General features: G+C 37.8%; 1 protein-coding gene across 3 annotated transcripts; it reads left to right on the forward strand.

Moving 5' to 3' along the window:
- On the forward strand, positions 1-13,592 carry ZDBF2 (zinc finger DBF-type containing 2). Of its 3 annotated transcripts, none has more exons than XM_041403630.1 (8): positions 1-271; positions 2,294-2,400; positions 2,997-3,048; positions 3,609-3,660; positions 4,220-4,325; positions 5,179-5,306; positions 8,381-11,093; positions 11,236-13,592. In XM_041403630.1, the coding sequence occupies exons 2-8, from the start codon at positions 2,299-2,301 to the stop codon at positions 11,275-11,277; spliced, it is 3,195 nt and encodes a 1,064-aa protein (XP_041259564.1). In that variant the 5' UTR covers positions 1-271; positions 2,294-2,298; the 3' UTR covers positions 11,278-13,592. The 3 variants fall into 3 exon arrangements, with proteins under 3 accessions (XP_041259564.1, XP_041259565.1, XP_041259563.1); XM_041403631.1 differs by having other exon boundaries at positions 8,381-10,958; XM_041403629.1 differs by having other exon boundaries at positions 8,381-13,592.
- Positions 13,593-20,918: the final 7,326 nt, after the last annotated feature.

Consider the following 20,918-nt stretch of genomic DNA (forward strand, 5'->3'; position numbering starts at 1 on the left):
TGCGCCAAGCGAGGCTCGGGCTCCGTGCGAGCCGCGCTGGGCCGGCTCCCGACAGCCCGGCCGCATGGCGGCGGCGGGCCGGGATCCCGGGCGGGCGGAGCGCGGCGCTGAGGGAAGGAGGCGCCCGAGCCGACCCGGGAGCAGCGGCCCGGGAACCGCAGCTCCCGCCATTCCCTTCGCGGGGCGCGGCCCGCCGACCCGGAGCAGGAAGCAGAGGATGGCGTCCCTTGACCCCAGGGCGGCACTGAAGAGGGAGCGGGGAATGATGGAGGTGAGCCGGCGCCGGCAGCGGGGAACCGGGAGCGGGCGGACGAGCGCGCGGCTGCCTCAGCGCCCCCTCAGCGCCCGGCCGCGGGTGCCGGCTCCCGGCGGGGCGGGCGGCGCTCCACGGGCACAGTCGGAGCCGGCCCGGGTCCCTCGGGGCGAGGCGAGGCGGGCGCCGCGGGCTCTGTGCAGCCGGGACGGGACGGGCCCCGCGCCTTGCGGTGAGGCCACGGGGCAGAGGCCGCTCCCGAGAGGAGCTGCCGCCTCCCTGCTTGCGGTAGTGCGGTGGGAAGGGAAGGCAAGTGCCTGTGTTTAGGGGAGGGACTTGCTCTCCGCCTGCCTGCCCAGCACAGTTGCTCTCAGGTGAAGGGGTGGCTGAGTGTTTGTGAGGCGTATTTCGAGGAGCAGTTTTTATTACCTTTTCACCGTTTTTATTTGACTTGTTGCGGTGCAAGAGTGACACTCTCTGGAGAGTTTATCTGATACCTTTGACACTCAGATACTATCAGAATGCACCGCCAATTTTTTTTTTTTTTTTTTTTTTTTTTTTTTTTTTTTTTTACATTTTATTGCATACATTTCATACCTTTTGATTGTGTTTTTAATGAAGTTTTTCATTCTCTACCTGCTGTACACAGAGTAATTAAATGAAGCCAAAACAAAGCATTGGTTTTAGAGACAGCCGCTAAAATATCTTGATTTGAATTTTACAACATCAAATATTTCTGTATGTAACTGGTTGTTTATATATTGTAACAATTTAAAGGATTTTTTGGTTGTAAAACATCTAAGCTTTATCTTGAACAGATATTATTTATTTACTCTTAATCCAACAGTTTAAGATAGTTCCCATTGTAAATATCTTAACTAAGGCAGAATTATGCAGTCTTTCCTTGGACATCTGAAAAATCCTTTGTGGATTTATAGCTGTAGTCCCTGTTTTAAAAAAGTAAGGATCTCAGTCAATCCAGATTTTGGCAACATAAATGAAGCATCTACGTAGCAGATTTCCTTAATATCATTAGCTTGTGGGTTAGGCTTGACTTCAGATGGTAAGCAAGCTGTATGTCATATAGACTAGTGGTTTTTCAAAACACCGATATAAAGGGAATAGGTTTTCCTCTAAGAAACTCCTCTAAGACAATAGGTCTTCCTCCATCCTCCAACATACTGCAGGTACCACTCCTTAGCATCTTTGAGATGGAACCAAAACGCTTTAATCTCCTTCTGGGGCAGTGGATGGGGATGAATGGTTGTGGTGTCCCTTGCTGGCTGTGGAGCTCTCTGACTGCCTCAGCCCTGGGGTAGCCTCCTCTGTGGTTGCTACACTTTCCATACCTCTAGCTTTATCATAAGATTGGATGTGTGCAGTAAGACTTAAAATAGCAGGAAGCTGACTTCAAGCAGGTAGAACAAGTTATTTTACATAAAGCATCACTCATGAGGGATCATTTTCTGTGTTTTTCCTTCACTTTCTTTCAAATCCTGGCAGTGTATAGGAAGTAGAACAGGATGGCTGAGATTAGTTGATCTATCAAAAAAGCTTTTCTCAGCTGCCAGATGAAAAGGTTTATAGGAACAGCTGGGGTTTCTTGTTTATTTTGTTTTTTAATATTATTATATCAATTGCCACACAGAGGAAAGTAGAAGGAGTTTGGTGTTTTGGCGGGTGAGGGGCTGTTTAAAGTTGAGCTATTAAGATATTCCTTTTGACCATAATTGCTATAAAGGCTCAGGTATTTTATCATGAGCAGTGCATAGTCAGGGAAATGACAATGTTTAGTATACAGGGCCCACGAGGAGGAAAGAAAAAACAAAATTATTCCAGAAGCAATGGTTAACATTTATATAGAAAAGAGTGTCAAAATTACTTCCATATTAAAAAAAGATGTGCTGCAGACTTCAAAAAGATTTATCCTTTTGTTCAACTGTTTGCAAAGTGGTACAGAAAAATTTACATGCCTTAGGGCATGGAAAACATGCATTATTAATGTTATTTTAAAAGGCTCTTTAACTTCCATGTTGCCAGATGGGATGAGAGAAGTGTCCTGCACTGCAAATGGCCTCCTGTTTGACACTTATTGCTTGCTAGTCTGGAGCCAGCCTTGGTGGATGAGGAAGGTTGGTGACTCTAAGGTAGGTACTAGAAAGCTGATGTGATGTTTACATTCCATAGCATAAAAGGCTGTGTGACACCTGGAAATCCTTTGTGTTTGGACACCCTAAAGCATGTAACTGCTTGTTGCTGCAGTCCTATTTTTATTAAGAAGTCTGAGATTCAAAATTCATTTGCAGATCTTTCGATTAATAAGGCTTGCTTTTCCAGCCTAGATAATTACTTTGTGTGCTATAGGTCTCATATGGGTTTTCTTACATATATCTCATCTTAATTGTTAAGGCAACTTAGGAAATTAAGTAATTAAATTAATTTGACAAGGTTACTGCTTAATAACCTAACAGAGTGTGTACTCTGCTCATAAGTATAGTATTTCATTTCATTAATTAAAAGTTAGCCCATTCTGTCAAAGCTAAAACGTATTGCTAAATGTAATATTAGGGTAACCTAGTAAAGCAGAAGTTTCTTTTTAGAATGCAGCTTCATTTAAATCAGGTATTGGTCTATAGCTGAAACAGTTTAGAGCTTTTAAAGAGCTTGTAGCTTGGACTGAAGGAGAAGCTTCAGGATACAGTGAGTACGAGGATGGACTGACTTTAACAATTTTTTCTTACAGATGTTTGAGAGAATCAAACGATCTGATGGAGCTTCTGCTTCTTCAGCACAAGGTAAGAAGTTGAAAAAGTTCAAAGTAGTTTTTGTTGCAGTTACATTTGAAAATGTAATAACTATCAATAGAAATATTAGTTCATCTTATAGTTAAATTGCTTACTTTAATTTCTTAAATTTCATTATGGAACTTGGATGGAAGGAGTGACTTCTGAATCATCCACAAAGTTTCCATGTAGGTGTAATTTTCTTGTCCTGTTGTAAGCTGTTTGAGACACTTTACGTTTTATCTCAGTAATCATGGATGTTGCAGTACCAATGTAGATTACCTAGTCTTGAACCCAGACAAATCAGTAGAAAAACTCACTCATCTCAGCTATGAAAGAGTAAAGCTTATTTTATGAAGTTGTTGGATGAACTTTGCTGACAAAAGGATCTCTTCATGCTTTTTTGAACTTACTAAACCTTTTATCTTCCTTTAAAATAATAGTTTTGATAAATGCAGTGTAAGAGAAGTAGCTAGCTGCAGGTGAATCTCCTTGATACTCTGTTGGTTTTTGTGTTTTGTAGGTGTGTTCGGTTGGTTTATTTCTTGGTTGTTGTTTTTGTTTTTCTGTAGGAATCCAAAGACATGGTGTTGAGAGCTCTCCACGACAGGACAGCAGTAGCAGGTAAGTTAGGTGATGATCTACCTGGCATCCAGCTTACTGCTTACCAAAGTAAAATGGGAAGAATCTGCTTTTCAGCCTGTCTATTACCTGGTGTAATGGATGACAGTGACACAAAATGAATTAAGTGTATGGTTGGAGGTCCTTTGTATCTTACACCCGTGTATTGTTAAAAACTGTGGGGAAGGCACCTTGTAGTGCCCCAAACAACTGTTTGGATGTCAAGTTTTTTTGGTCTTTTCTTCTTTTATTTCAAAATACTAACAAACAGACAAATGACAAGATGACTGCCTTTTTCTTTAGAGGCAATTATTGTCAGCTTTCAGCTAACTGTGCTTTCAAACTGTTATCCTTTGTTCTGTGTTTAAGGAAAAAGTTCCTTAGTGAAATTTGCATGAGAATACTTTAAAATACATAATCTCACCATTGCAATTCTAAAATAGAAACATTTATCTTCAAGTTTTTCCCATCTCTGTAGTAAGATAGATATTTAGACTTTCCATGCTAAGGACATGGATTAAACAACTGAACGTGTCCTGACAATATTACCTACTTCTTTCAGTTTACACAGAAGAGGGCAAGAACATCCTGGGCCCGGAGCCCCCACTGTGCGAAATAGACAAGGGTACTGCAACTGTTGCCACGTACACTACAGCAATCTGGAACAGGTGAGACAGCTTCTGCATAATTTGGCAGCAGATAGCAAGGGGTACCTAGGGCTTTATCGACTCATAAATACCAGTTTCTACACCAAACAACCAATACTGAGTGAAAAATGAGCAGTTTGTGAATTGCACAATACGTGTCCTGAGGAAGACACCTTGCTTATTTGTTACCTGTTGTAAAAGATGCCGATGGAGTGGCACAGCTGCTGCAGTCTGCTTTTCTGAAGTGCCACGCAGCTCTGCATTGCTTCCATTATGGTTTTCTCTGTGTCTTTAATCTTGAGATCTCTATATATTTTAAAGTATTAGCGTTATAGTAGTATGTTACATATCAAGGCTGGAGATGTTTGATCAACCATTTTCAGTTCTTTTGTCAGTTTCCTGTCTTATAGACTTGTGTAATGAGAAAGTAGAAGCCTATTTATCTTCTGCACTTAAAATAGACTTGTGTAATGAGAGTGAATTATAGGATGTTTGCTCATGTTAAGTTCAAGAATATTATAAGTAATTTGTAGATACATTTATAGTATTTGTTCTGGTTAAGAGACTTGTGAGCAGCTGTGAGATTTGTGAGAGTATTTGTACTAGTTAGAAGAGATTTGTCAGCAGCTTCCAGAACCACTAATTTAAGTTCCAACTCGGAAAGATGCTTCAATACATTCTAGTATTACTTGGGACTGACTAAACATACTTAAAAATCTCAATTAAGATTTTAAAATAGTAAAAGAAGATTTTTCTTTTTATTTAAATATTTTCATAGCAGTGGTGTAATGTTTAACCTGGGAAGGAATTTTTAGGAACAGGCCTGTGTGTTAGCAGTAGTATTAGATTAATCATCTGTTGCATCTTTCACCAGCATATTTTCAGCTCCCAGCACAGACATTTTACAACATACTGCAGGAATCGTACGGGTACCAGTAGCTTGATGGAGCGTTTCCTTCAAGATGTTTTGCAGCATCATCCCCACAGATACCATGACAGCAGGTATAATACAGAAAGCTTTTTATTTTAATATGTGTTAGTGGAATGCATGTGTTTTGAATTTCTGTATTTGTTCTACTGCTGAGCAGTAAATTTGGCTCATTTGAGGTGAAACATGCTCCATGGAGACAATTACTGTTTATATGAAGACAAAACTTCACTAGTTATGGATTTGAAACAACACTACTAACAATTCACTTTTAAATGTGAAGACCTGAAAAAGGAGGAATATATAGGTCAGCACTTACAATGGCAGACTGTACAATCTCACATGCATTTACAAATTCTTAAAATTTGAGCTTTATATGTTTTATTCTAAATATTTTAATTCTGGGCCTTACATATACTGCTAAACATATATACTGCTAAACATACATATATATATATATATTATGTATGTTTTGAAAGAGCTCATAATTTTGGTTTGTTGATTATGTCAGGTAAGTATTTACATGTTTATTTTTTCATTATCCTTGCAGTTTGCCTGTTTAATTAATACTTGAATGAAATTAATTGGCCAATTCATTAATGCTGAAATTTTAAAAAGTGTTCTCTTTATTTACCATGTGCATGTTTCAAGAGTGATAAGAGGATCAGTGCGTTAAATTTTTCTCTGTAGATGAAGGAAAATCAATTAAACCTCATTTGTTGTGTTTTGAAAGGCAGACAAAAATCCCAGTTTGATTCCAGTACAGTACAGTTTCTCAATATACAGCTCTGCTATATGTCTTGACAAAAAGCAGAAAGGTGTTTTGTCTGAAAACACTGGTTGGTATTCTCATGGATGTGCCAGAACTAGCTAATATGCATGGCTATGCCAGACTAGCCCAGGATATGTTGTACACATTACTACAAATAAATAAATTGTCCTCCCATCTTAAATAAATAGATTTTATTGCACTGTTGAGAACACTCACCGTTTTTTGCTGTGGAGAAAATATAGGATTCATTTTAAGTCAGGCTTCTCTGGAGGTGTCACTAATACAAGGTTGTTGCTTTGGTAAACAAAACCTACTAACAAGGAAAAGCAATCTACCCATCTTCCTCTAAGTTGTTGGAAGAAGGAATAGAATGAGAAGAATAATATACAAAATCTAGATTATGTTGGAGGAAGAAGGGGCAACAGTAATCCCAAATCTAGACAGAGTTTGGAGGAAGAAAAGCAAAGATGGAAAAGAAAGTATGAATAGATTTATGCTGTGGTCCTGCTCTGAAAAGAAAGTCATGGTCTTAACTGACACTTGAGGTAAGACTTTGATTCTCTTCTTTCTCATGTTAAAACACTTGGATTTATACACAGTTTCACACCGTTCTTTAAATACCTGTTTTTACTCTTCAGATGAACTCGTACAAGAGATCTTTATGTGTAATTTTAAAAGATTATGGAAATATTTGTAAGACTTGATTTGTTTTACAGAACCAGTATACGTAGTAGTTATGTGGAAAAAGGAAAAATTCATCAGAGCTTTGCCTTATATTGAATTTCAAAGGATATTGTTGTTCTCCCCCAGTAAAAAAACAAAACAAAACCAAACACCCACAAACCATCAAATCATTCCTTCCTCCAAACACTTGGTATGTAAGTTTTTTACCTAAGGAAATAGTATTGAGCATTTTAAAAAGTAAACCTTTATTCTACTTAAGGGGATAATTTGTAGCAAAACTGTCAAAAGTTCCTAACTATATAAAACTGTCGTTCTGTTCTCTTCCCCCCAGGGACATTTGCTTAAAAGTAATTTTTGAGAAGTGCTTGTAGGCTGTTAACTGACCTAGAAACCTAGGATTTTGCTATAGTTTCTCCGTATGAAAATCTATTTAGTTTTATATTCAGTCTTTCAGCAGGGTCCAGATGCCAGGATGCAAAGATGTTTCACACAAAGATGGACAAACTCCGAAGTCAGGAAGTTAAAAAATTAATTGTTGCATCTGGCATTCCCTTTAGATCCTATTTCAGAGCTTAGGTGACCAAGAATTCATGCAAGGGCAAAGCAGCATTTCAGATGATAGGCATTGTTTGATCATGTGATGTGTTTGATTACTTTGCATTAATTTAGTAATAGTTCTTTTTTAATGTTTCATTATATGAGGTTTCTCTTGGTTACTCAGCCCTATGTCCCTTAGCTGTATGTAGTCTTAGTTATATAACCAAGGAAATTACTGTACTATAAAATTTGTTCACAATACTTCTGTTAGCTGATGTCTGCCATGTATTAAAGTAAGCATCCATTTGGGTCTCACAAGATGGTTATAATATTCTCTTCTTCAGTTGTATTTACATTTTTTAAAAGTTGTTTTCATTGGATTTGCCTGGCTGCTACACATTGAAGCCTTGTGGGTTCCTGTGTTGCATAGGAAAAATAGTCCATATCTGTCAGCTGTGTTAATTCTGGAAGACACAAACCCTTGTGTTTGAGGCAGTCTTTAAGACAGAACTGCCAGTTACAGAATATATAAAAATCTGTTGTCACAGCAAGGCTGAGCAATCCTAACTTGGCTTCTTGCAGGAGTGAGTCAGGAGCTATGGTATGTCTGAGAAACAGTAAACATGGAATTCTTTGGCCACATGTGCAGAGTTCCTCTCGGGCAGCCATGTTTTATAGGGAAAAGGGCATTTATACTCAACAATGGTTTTATACTGTGTCCTATTATTATGTTCCATTTCTCTACAAAAGCTCAATTTTAAGTAATGGTAGTATGACCAGTGAAATCACCTCTTTATAGGCTTACCACTCCAAACAAAGGGAATACTTTACTTTTTCTGCTGTGCTGTATTCATAAAATTATTGTAATCTATGTGAGGGCCATTCTTAATTTATGATTGCATAAAGAGGGTGCTAGACTAATGCCCAAATTGTTATCTTTAGTTTTGTGGAGCATTTCCCCCTCCATAATTCTGAAAAAATTGAATATCTCTGAGGTAGATAGAACAACAGAAATAGTAATTTCAGTTTGTTCATTAGAAGTGATGCAGTCTAGGTAATGACTCTTAAAAAGCCCGTACACTGCTGTTGTTTGAAAATTTTTAAGCATATTTACAGTATTTCTCTAACCTGTTTTTTTTATCCCCTCCCCTTTAGACCAACCTATGATGACATGCCATTCCCCGTCACTCTAGAGGCTCCTAGGATTTCTTGCCCGTCCTCAGAAGAGATGCAGAAAAAGAGAAATAGTGAGAAACAGGAGAGTTCCAGCAAAGACCAGGAGTCCCTTCGTGAAATAGGTTCTTCTGTTCCATGCCTGTCTCGTGAGGGTACAAAGAAAACTTCTGTTACACAAGCAGGTTTTCAAAGACTTCAAAGAGACCAGGAACGTGTTCCAGGAATATCCCAGCAGTCTGTTGGCATTTGTAGCGATAAGAAATGGGTAAATCTGAAACACGCTCGAATTGCAGATCAGAGCCATGAAGGCCAGTCTACAGCTGTGAGCCCTGTACCTCAGCAGTTTTCTCTCAGTCCTACAAGCCACAGTTCCTCTGTTAATCCTAAAACAGGAAAAAATGTTAGGGATTTGGCAGCATCAAATCTGTTTCTGCATAGAGGATGTGATGAAAGAGCAGGGGAGGACTGCAGTAGGGATATGTTATTGAAGCCACGCTTGAATCGTGCTTCAGCACTGGTTCACCCAAAATGCCCTTCAGTTTCTCATCGGATTCCTACATGCAGCCACAGCAATTCTTCCTTTATTACCTCAGGTCAATCTCTCTCAAAGCGAGATAGTTTACGAACTCAGGATGAAACTTTGGTGTCTGATCTCCATCTCAGGGATACTGTGGGTATCAGCAGCTCCCTTGATCTTGGGACATCCCCACGGCTAGCAAGATGCAAAAACATAAAGACAAACAGAGGTGATGAAAGTTCAGTGGATGAAACTATTGAAGATGTAATTGTGAAATACTGCCATGAAACTACATCTGAAGAAATCTATTTCAAAGAAGAGAATAATCCCAGTGTACCTTTTTCATCACTTCTGGACCATACTAATTTAGAGGGCTCCGAAATGAGTTTTGACTGTGATGCACCAATACAGGTAGGAACAAATTTACCCAAGGCAGCTATAAAAGATATAGAATTCCTGAAAGAAGTCCAAGTATGTTTGCAAGATAAAGACTATGGAACACAGCTCTCTTCTGTTTTAAAAACGGAGTCATCAGAGAAAATAGAAGCAGTGAAAAAGGATGTTGTAGTTCATACCGAAGAACCAGTTCTTCCAGCCCTGCCTCATGTGCCTCCTTCTTTTGTGGGAAAAACTTGGTCTCAAATAATGTATGAAGATGATATAAAAATTGAAGAACTAGTGCGTGATTTCAGGGAAGGTCGTTTTCGCTGCTACTTTAACAGTGAATCCTCAGCCAACTGTACAGGGAAGAGAATGAAGAAAAAAAAGCAGAAGGATGAAAAAAGGATCAATATTATTGAGGGTAATAGAACAGAAAGTGCACCAGTTAAAGCACTGCCAGAATTTCATGATGCTTTGAGTGGTGGCTCTGATTTTGATAACCCATCTTTAGCCTCAGATACACTATGCAACCCACAAATTGTAAAAATGCCTAGGAAAAGGACGTGGCGCCTGGCCTCAAGGTGTCAGGTGGTTAAAGTCAGCCATGGCACACAAACAAGTCTGCTGAACTACCCTGTAGCAAAAAGGAAAATGTATAGAAGGGAATCTGATCCAGCTGATCAGAAAGCAAGCATTGCATGGCTGGAGAACGAAAAAACTCCAAACATGAAAACTAGGCTATGTGCCCTTAAACTTCCAGAGTCCTATAGCAAGATCATGAATCCTGTACAGCCCAAGACAGTGGTATATGTACTCTCGTGCCCAGAGGTAAAACAGTGCAAAGGTAAACCTACAGATATTCCCAAAATGAGGAAAAATCATCACTCCACAGATAGCAAGGACTCGGTAAGATATAAATACAAACAGTCTTCTCTCAAATATTATGACCCACTGACAAATCGAATTCTGAAAACACCTCCAAAGAGTACAGTTGGAGAAAAGGCCAAAAAGCCCTCTCATGTTCGACAGCTTTTCAGAAGTCTCAGCTTTGATGCAAACATGAAGAAACTAGCTGATACACAGAGAGAGAGCACGCCATCAAAGTCACTCAATTGGTCAGACTTCTGTAGTTCTTCAGCATCTTTCCTGCCCGATCGAGATAAAGGGAGTGATGCAGCCTCAAGTCAAAAGGCAGATGGACCATCTGTTGCCACAGAAAGGACAGATTGTCTTGTATCTGAGAACTCTTTTAAACACCTAATCATTTCACCTTTGAACTCTGTGATAGAAGGAGATTGTAGATTAATTCCATTTAATAGAATTACCAAAACTCCTCTGACCTCCATCAGGAGTGAGTGGTCAGAAAGGGAGACTCCAAAAGCAATATGGAAGAGAAAAGAAGGCACTAACAAAGAACCAGTTTTTTCCAGAAAGGCTGCAGGATCTAAGTCTGTCAGATGTACTCTTGCAAGGAGAGGAACCAGAGTAACCACAGGCAAACAAACATCCAGGACTAAAAAACAGCAGAAAGAGGGGATGAGAAGACAACTTCAGCCTTGTGCCCAGAAATCTGCTTTCTCCATCCATAGGTGCCAGACAAGGAAAACTACAGTGGGAAAACACCCTAAGAAAGAGAAGCCTGATGCTAAAAAATTAAAGGTGAGGAGGAAACCAAAAAGGGCCTTTCTGAACTCAACAGTTGTAACAGGGATTCCTGAAAAAAGGCAGAAAGTCACATCAGAATCTTTTCCCAAGAAACCAGAGCAAGCTTCCTCCAAAGTCAGGAACTGGGAAGTAAGTGGAGATCGGGGTCATCCTGGCACTGTGAACCGACCCTCTAGAAGAACTTCTGCTGTACCATTACTTCGAAACTGTCTTGTTCTACCAGGTGAGAGCTAGCTACCAAAAGAACTTTTTTCTTCTTTTTTTTTTATAGCCAGCACCTGGAAGAAGGAAGGAGAAAAAAAGGAGGCCATAGACAATGCAGTTGAAGTGCTAGAGCTCCAGAAAGCGCAAAGCCAGTCTAATGTGAAATAAATAAAACTGTAAACTCAGCTCTTGTTCCTGGAATATGGGGGCACTATGTATTGCACTGTTCTACTGTGTAAAGCTGCAGAAATTGTGGATTTGATTTAAAAGCACTTATAATCATACTTACTAGTCTTCACCAGTACATCAGCAAAATGACCTTGAATGGTATCATATTGTTATTATGGTATTATCAGTGCATAACAGTGCACTATAATAAGGTAATTTAGAAGCTGTGTTAATTAATTGTGCCTATTTTAATTTTGTCAGTTCTAAAATGCAGAAGATAACTCAGTTGCTATGCTAGAAATTTAATGAAGATACATCAATCAGGGCAGAATTCTGTGTATGTATTTTGTGTTTGTGTATATGTGCACCTTCTTCAACACATAATATATACTTGCCTGTGGAATGGCATTAAAATTAATACAGTATGATACAATTCAGATCAATTCAATGCTTTCTTGAAATGAAATATAATTTTACACATTTTTGTATAGACTTTGTTCCTGAAATCATGTCCAAAGCTTTTTTTTTTTGGGCTGAAAGTCGCTGTCGGCTCTCATCAAGCAATAATGGACCATGCTGGTAAGGAAATATGTTTCCTTAGGGGACTGTTCAAATGGTGGTAGCTGAAGTGAAATCTTGAATTCTGAAAGAAATACAGGGTTATGTTTGGGGGCTTTTTTGTTTTTTTAATAGCTTGTTGATTAAGTTTGTAGGTGAATTTCACATTCCTTAGTGAGGGGGATGGAAAAGTTATAATGCAAACAAATAGCAGTAAGTTGTTTTAGAATGTCAGCCTTGAGTTTGGGGTTCTGTGCTTTTCTAGCTCTATTTGGTGTAGTGTTGGTTAAATTTTTATGGACTAGAGTTCAAACTTTCTTTCTAAATATTCAGTAAAATATTTAAATAAACCTAACACAGCATCCATCTAAATGTATTAGAGTTCAAATATTTGGTTAAAAACCTGGTTGAATAAAAATTATATTCCACAGCGATTCAAGTTCGGCCACTGATGTTCCATCTACTATGGTTTTATGGCAAAAAAACCCCAAACCCATGGTGGTTTAGATTTTCTTTCTTTATTTAATAGTTGTTATGATGACAGTTTATTTGCTGTGGTTAGAAGACATAAAGCCAGTCTTATGGATGTTTCTGTGCTTTAAAACCGAAGATTAATGGTTCATTTACAGTAAATTAAGCACGCAGTTAAACATCATCATAATCCAGGCTTTGGTTTTCAAATCTTCAGTTTGATATATTATAGAATCTATTTTACCTTGAAGGTCTTCATAAATTCTCTAGTGGTACAGTACATTTTTCAGAACACAAGAAAAACATGGAAAAGAACAGACCCCGCTGTCTCTGGCATTGAACATATCTGTGCGTTTTTCCCTCAGAAAATGAAACCATTCTTGATTCTTCATTCACTTCTTTCTGAAGTGTCAAGGGTCACAGATTTGGGCTGAGATAAAGGTAGACTTGGAAATGGTTTATTTTAATATACAGTATCTGAAGGAAATATAAAAGCTGTCATCATAAACCACATGTTCAGAGAATATTTTGAGGATGTTTTTAATGTATATGCCTAGTTCCTAAGATAAATAAAAGATGTGCATGTGTCAGCTGGAAAATAAGTTCCTTTACAATTCAAATATGGTCTGACAGATTTTTTAATTTGTTTTGTTTTAATTTATTTTATTTTTTATATAAAAGTTGATTTCTTTGGACGAGTTTTCCTATGGTTGTCTGTAGACACAGAATCATATGACTGTATTGCAAGTCACTGGAAAATGAAGGGCTATAATATAAATTTTTATAGCCCTCAACTAATTGTGCCTGTATAATTTAATATTTTGTCTAATATAAAACTGATGTTTTTAAAGCAAAGTTTTAAAGGAATGGTTTTTATAGAAAGGCTAATTTTTAGATAAAGCAAAAGAAGATTTTTAAATAAAGTTTGTTTTAAAGCAAAGCTTTAACTATAGATAAGTCCCATTCTAACATATTTTTATGATACAATAATGTTTTCCTATCTAACTTCTTCCATCTTATTTTTCACAGTATTTCACATGTGAAAAGCATGAATTATTTTGTGGGTGAATAAGTTTTAATGCACATTGTACTTTAAGAACACTAGTGTGTATTTGTTTAGAGTCAAAATACTGTTCTCTCTACTCATTCATTGTACGTTTGTCTTATTCCAGTGCACAACTTTTCCTTGAAATCTTGAGTAATAAAGATGTGTTGAGGACTATAAAATTACTAATATTTTTAGACTGTAATGTCTTTTGTTTTTGGTAATAGACCCTCTTATCAGGGTGGGATTTTTAGAAGAAAAATATTTTATTTAAGTAAGAGTGTAAGTAGCTATATATTTTCCTTTAAAAAAAAGAAAAATGAAAAAAAGTATGTAAGAATTTATTAGAAGAATAAGACTTGAGGTACAAGTCTGGAAACATTTATGTGGTTGATGCTGGCAAAATAAGATTTACTGTAGGCTTGGATGTCAATCTGTGCCTCACTTCTGAATGTTCAGAAACCTCTTCTGTGCATGCTCAATGACCACTAGGAAAAAGAGGAAAGACTGATATGAGAAGTAAAAGTAGAAACTGCTTTGGAATGAGAATTATGAACATATTTGCAAAACAAAATATTGCCAAGATACTCAATATCATGTGCAAGAAGGAGAAAATTCTGAGGTCTTGAGAAATAGGCAAGCACTTTCCTGTTAGATAAGTAATGCAATTTCTGCCCTTATGGAATAGAACATTGTTTCATTAGCAGCATGGCCAATATTTCAAAATGTGGTTGTGAAGTCTACAGCAATGGTAAACTTGAGAACTAAAATACTTTCTCTCCAAAACTGGTGGGTGGGTTGGTTGTTTCAGGGTGATATTTCTTGTTTCTATTTTTGTTTGTGTTTCTTTTTCCCTTTTGTGTGTGTTTTTTTTGGGTTTTTTTTTTTTTTTTGTTTTTTTTGGGGGGGGGTGGAACTGGGTTATTTTAATGTTAGTAGACAAAGATGTTTTGTCAGTATGTTTGCATGTCTTAATATAGAGAAACGAGAAAAGAGCTGGAGTAGAGAGGAATAAAGTCACGCTTTTTGAATTAAATTGGCAGCAGTTAGAACCAGTACCTTCTTTAATAGTTGAGAAGAATGTTACCATTTCTTCTTCGTTACTTACGCAATTTTGACCTGTACGTTTGTAGTTTTTATTATACGTTTCATAATTTTTAAAAAGTCTCTCCCTGCATAAAGTACTCATTCAGCCTTTCAAAACAGTCTTATTTTAAGCAGATTTTTATTATTCATTAGGATTGTGAACCATGGGTGTGACCCCATCATATTGTGCCAGGTGCTAACCAAACATAAAATAGCAATCCCCCAAAATTTTAGATAGCTGACACTTGCACCTCGCAGTTCTTCAGTTAATTTTCTGATAGGATTTTTTGCTCTCTTGTTCTTTCTGACAGGTTTGTATCCAATGTTCTGGTAATTGTGTTATGAAAGTACCTCTCTCTAGGACTCAGATAAATGAGGTTATTTCTGTTTATAATGAGCCTATGGCTTCATCTGAAATTGTGTTTTAAGTTTCATGCTGAATTTGTGCCCAAATGAGAATGTGTTTTGTGGTTTTTATGTTGTTGTTATTGATAATGTATTTTGCAATAATTTTGCTTGATGTTGTATTTTTTTATCTGCTTCTCTATCTCTTTTGTCTGTGGTTGTTTGACACAATGTGGTTTTGTAAGGATACAGCGATACTACAGACTCATCCAGTCCTGTGGCTGGATGTTCTTTCTCTGTATCTTCTGCTCATTTTATCCATTGTTTTTCTGAGTCATGCATTTGGATTTCTTATTTTTATGTTGTAAAGAGCTAAATTTCAGGGCAGTATGTTCTGTTTGGAAGTAAATCTGACGGGTGACAGGAGAGGATGTTGTCCCAGTCTGAAGTGCAGAGGGCAGGTTGGCACAGGTGCTCCTGTGCTTGGGAGCTGCTTTGCATCACTGAACAGTGTGAAACAGGAGTGGGATGATGATTTTTGATTCCTTTGCCGGTCTTCCTTTCTTCTTCCCTTAGGGTCGCTGTGCCTGAGAACAAAGTAATCATACTGGAAATGAGGGGTTTTCGGCTTTTGGTGTTTTGGGGACAGATAGGAAAAGCAAAATGTATCTCTTTCACTAATGTAACTAAAATCACTGAATTTTTGCCTTTAATGTTTTACCTGCTGAATTGCAACATTCCTGATAATATTTTTCAGAAAAATATTTGTAATAATAGCATAGTTCTGAGCATGCCCAGAAGCAAAGGTTTTGTTCCTTGTTCGTTTTGCAGTTATAAATTCATTCATTCCTTCAGCAGAACAAATCTTGTTTTAATAAAGTAAAGATTGAATATGTGCTTTTGGAGTTTCTTTATTCTTGAAGTGGAGTTTACCTTGAAGCTATTTACTGTAATTTGTTGTGGAAAGAACACAACAGAATGCTATGAAATAAGCTACTACTATGAAGGCAGACAGTCGTAATTCAAGCAACTGTTCACAATGGTGTGATATCTTGACTCAGTGAAGCCAAGATTCATCCTATTCTGTGCCAGCTGAAGCAATGACACTCTAGGATGGCATTGAAAAGATGACAGATACATTTAAAATGTCTAACTTCATTTTGGCAGCATGAAACCAAGAAGCCTCAACCACATGGCAGGCCAGATGCTTGCAGCGCTTACTCATTAAGAGTTTTTTGAGAATGTGCATTTACTATATGAGGGCAGGGGCTGGAAGCATTACAGTCTTAAGCAGCTTTCTACTTTATGCAAAACAGTTTGGCATCTGTAATCATAGACCAAATTAATGCAGGCAGAACTCTCTTCAAAACTGTGTACAACAATACCTTTAAGAGTATGGTAAACAAATTATTGGAATGCCTTGAACAGTATAATACCTTGTTCTGTACATTTGGTAGTAATTTGCTGTTTGTAGCAGTGCCTGGTTAAACCAGTGTGATTTTTTTTACAGGAGCAACACACAGAGATGTGTCAGATCAGTAAATGGCTGAGAAGCAGAGGCATGTGGTTTCCTGAGGCTTTAGTAAGTCATAAAATTTCAGGACACACTTTGCAGTTTTCAGTCCATGCTTGAAAATACCCATGTATTATGTAGTTGGCTGAATGAAGTCAATACTGTGCTATCAAATAGTGATTAACTAAAGAAATAACTGTTCAGCCATCTAAACATGGACTTTCAAGCATGATACTATAACCAAAGTTTAAGTCAGGTGATCGCTCTTTCATGGGAAATAAAAGCAATTAACAATATGCTTATAGAGTGTAGAAGGGAGATCCAATCCAAATTGGTGTGTTTCAGAGTTATGATGGAATTAATAGCACAGTTTTAGTTGGCTTGGGATTCATTGGAGTAATTAGTGTTCTAATTATTGTGTTTTGATGGTTCTGGAAGTCATAATTATTTCTTGGAGTGCAGAAGCATTTTTCATGAAACGTACGAACACATCATTATTGCAGATTGTGATTTAACAGTTTCAGCATTTCTAAACTTAGGTTCTTTTTTGTCAGTGTTCTACCCTTAAGAAAAACTGAAAAACAGCTTTTCCCAAATATTGGGATTCATAAACAGGCTTTTCAGTATCACACATCCTCAAATATAATTGTGTTTTAATGTTTTAAAGCTGGTCACCTTCTCATATTTGCTGTGTCATACTGCATTAATGTTGGCACTGGTGCATCTGAAAATGTTGGTTATAGCTTACTGAGTTATGATTAATATTGCACAAAAAAGTTGCAGAATCAAAATACACCCTTGCTAGCTCATGCAGAGAGCTTAAATACTGTGCTGGCCTGGAGATTGTGCTGTGAGAATGAACAGAGAAGCTGAAGCTGTGGATGCAAGGCATGTGTATGTCTTGCTTTTTATTACTCTGAAATTTTAAGATGAAGAGGCATGTAGAAGTGATGCATAAGGCTTAAATATGTATTTTAGATTGAAACTAGATCAATGAATATTCAGCTTCAGAGGGTTTTGGTTTCATTTGGTTTGGTTTTTAGTGTTTATTTTATCTGAACTTTGGCAAACAGTTGTCAAAATCCATCTACTCCTATAGTGGTGCAGCTCAGAATCTATCACTCACTCTTCTGGTATGTTACTTTTATTTGCTTAATGCATGGATAATACTTCTCTTTACTGCTGCTTGTTTCATACTTTCAGACACTGGCAAGAGGGGAGAAATATTTGTAACAAAGGTTGTGCATGTACATCTTGTTGAAGGCTAAAGAGAAAAGTTGTAAGGCAGTGCATGGCTACCCGCAGATTTCTCCACATGCCAAAAGGAGCTTTCTTAAAATTCAGGTCTAATGATGAGTCAATCAATTGCCCAAATGGTGATAGAAACACTTTTCATTTTATTGGCATTAGTTGCAATCTGCGTATAATTAAAAATAAACATACTGACTTTTTGGTGACAGATAATTTGTAGATTTCTAAATGTATCTGGTGCTTTAATTTTTCGATCTGTTCTAGCAAATTGCCATTTCCAGAGTTACTGCCAACACACTCTAGTTCTGATTGAATCTGGAGTCAGGGTAATAATGGAGTCAAAGTCAGCATATTTTTACCTACCACAATTAGTTACTGTTCATGCAGCACTTTCTGTAGATGTAGAGAACTCTTAAGAGTTTAATATTATCAAGAATTATCTTCTGTATTATTCTTATTTTAGGCATTAGTGTTAAATTTATTTTTAAAAATGCATGGATACGTTTATATTTTTGTGAATATAAATGTGTATTTGTCATTGATAAGCATAATATTTTTTATTTTTAGAGCTCAAAGGAGAGCACTAATGAAACAGTATTTTACGTATTTTTGTTTCCAATTATACAGAGACTATTAACTTTTTATGTGCTTAGCAAATTTCTGTTTTCCTCCCTCACACTCCACCATTTTAAAGTAAGAATTCATCTGCAATGCAGAGTTCTCCATCTTTATTTTCTTGGAGTATGGTTTGATGACTGTCATTCGGCTGTATCACAAAGATGGTTTTATGTAATTATGTAGTTATTGCATATGCCTTCATAACTGCCTTTGCCTTTTCATGGAAGCTGTAAAGGGGAGCCAAGGATCTCTGTCTGGCCCTTGTCCTTTTGTCTTGTTTTATTGCCTACCCCATCCTTCTCGAGCTCCCTATGCAGCCAGTGCCTCAGCTCCCCTCTTTACCTTTATTTCATTGAGCTCTACGCTATGTTGGAAAACAACCATTTTATTTATTTTTAACCAGTTTTTCCTGTAAGGCTCACATTCTAGTGCATGTGTGGGGAAACAACAAAATTCTGACTTTTATTTTGGCAAGCCTTGTGTTCCCACCATCTCCCCATAGCTCACAGGAGGGACTGAGGTTGGCAGGCACCTCTGGTGACCATCTGCTCCAGTCCCCTGCTCACAGCAGGCTCAGCTGGAGCAGGCTGCTCAGGACCAGCCACATCCCACAGATTCTGGGCATCTCCAAGCACGGACATTCCACAGCCTTTCTGGGCAACCAGTTCCAGCACCTGGCTACCCACAGCCTCATAGTTAAAAAGGTTTTTATCTCTGTGTTTAAACAGATGTGTTTCAGTTTGTGTTCACTACGTCTTGTCCTTTCCCTAAGCTCTGCCCTGGGTTTGTTCCCTGGGTGGCAGCTGGACCAGTGCTCGTGGTCTGTGTCCCTTGGGGTGCTGGCACTGTCCACAGGGGCTGTGCAGAACAGCTGGCACTGACACCCTTGCCCAGCTGTTCCAGGGGAGATTTTCTTCAAGTGGGGAGCCCAGCTCCTAAAGGTGAAGGTGCCTGTGAGTGCCTATGTGTGGTTTGCCTGGGTTTACCTGGCTTCTGGGGCAATTTGAGTCTTCTAAGCCAACTTCCTCAAGCTTGATCCTTCTTTTTATCCTACAGGAGTTCGGTTGGTTGCATTTTTGGTTTTTTTTCTTTTTCTCCACTAGATGTTTCCTTTATTCTTTTGAATATTTGAAGTTATATGGGTTTGCTGACTGAAAATCTAAAACTTCATACTTATGTGCTACAATTATAATTTTGTTACAAGTCTCTAAACCCCTTTTTTTTTCCTGTTTGCTTTTAGCTCCATTTGCTCTTGATTGAGATATCTGATTGAGACTTCTGTATTGAGTCCAAGATTTTGCTCTCACTGCCTTAGTATTAATTTGGTTTGATAAATATTTTACAAACATGGCATTCAGGGTAACTTGCTGTGGTCTATTTTGTTACAGCTTTTTTGCACTATAAGTTTCTTATTGTTTGTTTTGCTTCTTTCTTTTTTCATGGACTTTCTTGCCTGTGTTCACAAAGAGCCTCTGTTTGGTTTCGCACTGCTGATAATTAAATAGCTTTTAATGAGGAAGGCTGGAGGAACAGGAGGTAAAAGAGGTGACTTGTGCTGCCATTGCCTTCTCCAAAGCAGGCTAGTGGCATTGTGCAAAAACCAGGCTTTTCTCACTTTGTCACTTTCTTCTTTATTAAGGATAAGGGATGTCAACTCTGTAAAAATATAGGTATGTCGATTAAAAATCTTGTCGAACAGCTAGAATAGTAACATTAGATTAGCACATTTTGCTGCTGCACTGTCTCCTAAATTTGCTATGAACAAAACCTTGATAAATTTGTGTCAGATATCAGAGAGATGATGTTGCAAACATTCCCGGTGTGAAAGCTTGCAATGTTTGTCCCTCCTTTTATGCTTAGATTTCTCTTTAAAGGGCATTTTATATTCATTTTCTTTTTGTGTGAATACTGTGGCATGTCTCTGTCATCAGTCTAAGTTCTTTCTCTTAGTCCGTCTTACATAGAATGAGAGTGCTGTATCTTTTCTTTGTTAAAATACTTATTTCTCCTAAGTTTTTAGGTGGAAATAATTAACATTTCAGTTAAAAAGTGACTTGTAAATCTGAACTTCCCATCATCAGTTTGTGTGTAACTTAGTAAATTCTTTAATTACATCTGAAGAGGTGGGGAAGGCATGAGTCTGCAACTCACTCTGAAATTTTATGTAAAATGCTTAAGTTGTGGTGGCTTTGAGTTCTTTTTCTCCTTTCTCTTTCTTCAGCACTGTTTTAAAAAGCTACTTTGTGCTTTTCGCAATGTCTTGACAGTCAAAATTCTCACCCTCTAGGTGGATTTGAAAGGACTGAGTAGTAAAATTCAAGCACAAGTTGACTTGATTTTAACTTTCATTTTCATGTTTTTAACACTTAGAAGTGGACTACCATTTGTATCACAGTCTCAGCTTTGTACTTTCAAGGAAGAATTTTCTTTCAAAACTATGAATTACGAAAGTATTTGTCTGTTAAGCATGGTGGCTGTTTGGTGGAGGAAAGGTTGTGGTAGTTTTTATTTTTATTTAAAGTAAATCTTTAAACTTAATGGACTTGATGTAAGCTAAGGTCATGGAGCATCTCAGATGTCATTTTGCAAGCAGCCCATAGGAGGATACTTGCTCTTTTTCAGCCTCTTGATATTATGTCACTTAAGGCACATATAATTTCTCTTGCAATTGCAAAATACACGTCTACAACACTGA

The sequence above is a fragment of the Onychostruthus taczanowskii genome, unplaced genomic scaffold, assembly GCF_017590055.1.
Source record: "Onychostruthus taczanowskii isolate IOZ18803 unplaced genomic scaffold, ASM1759005v1 scaffold20, whole genome shotgun sequence".
Classification (NCBI taxonomy): Eukaryota; Metazoa; Chordata; class Aves; order Passeriformes; family Passeridae; genus Onychostruthus; species Onychostruthus taczanowskii.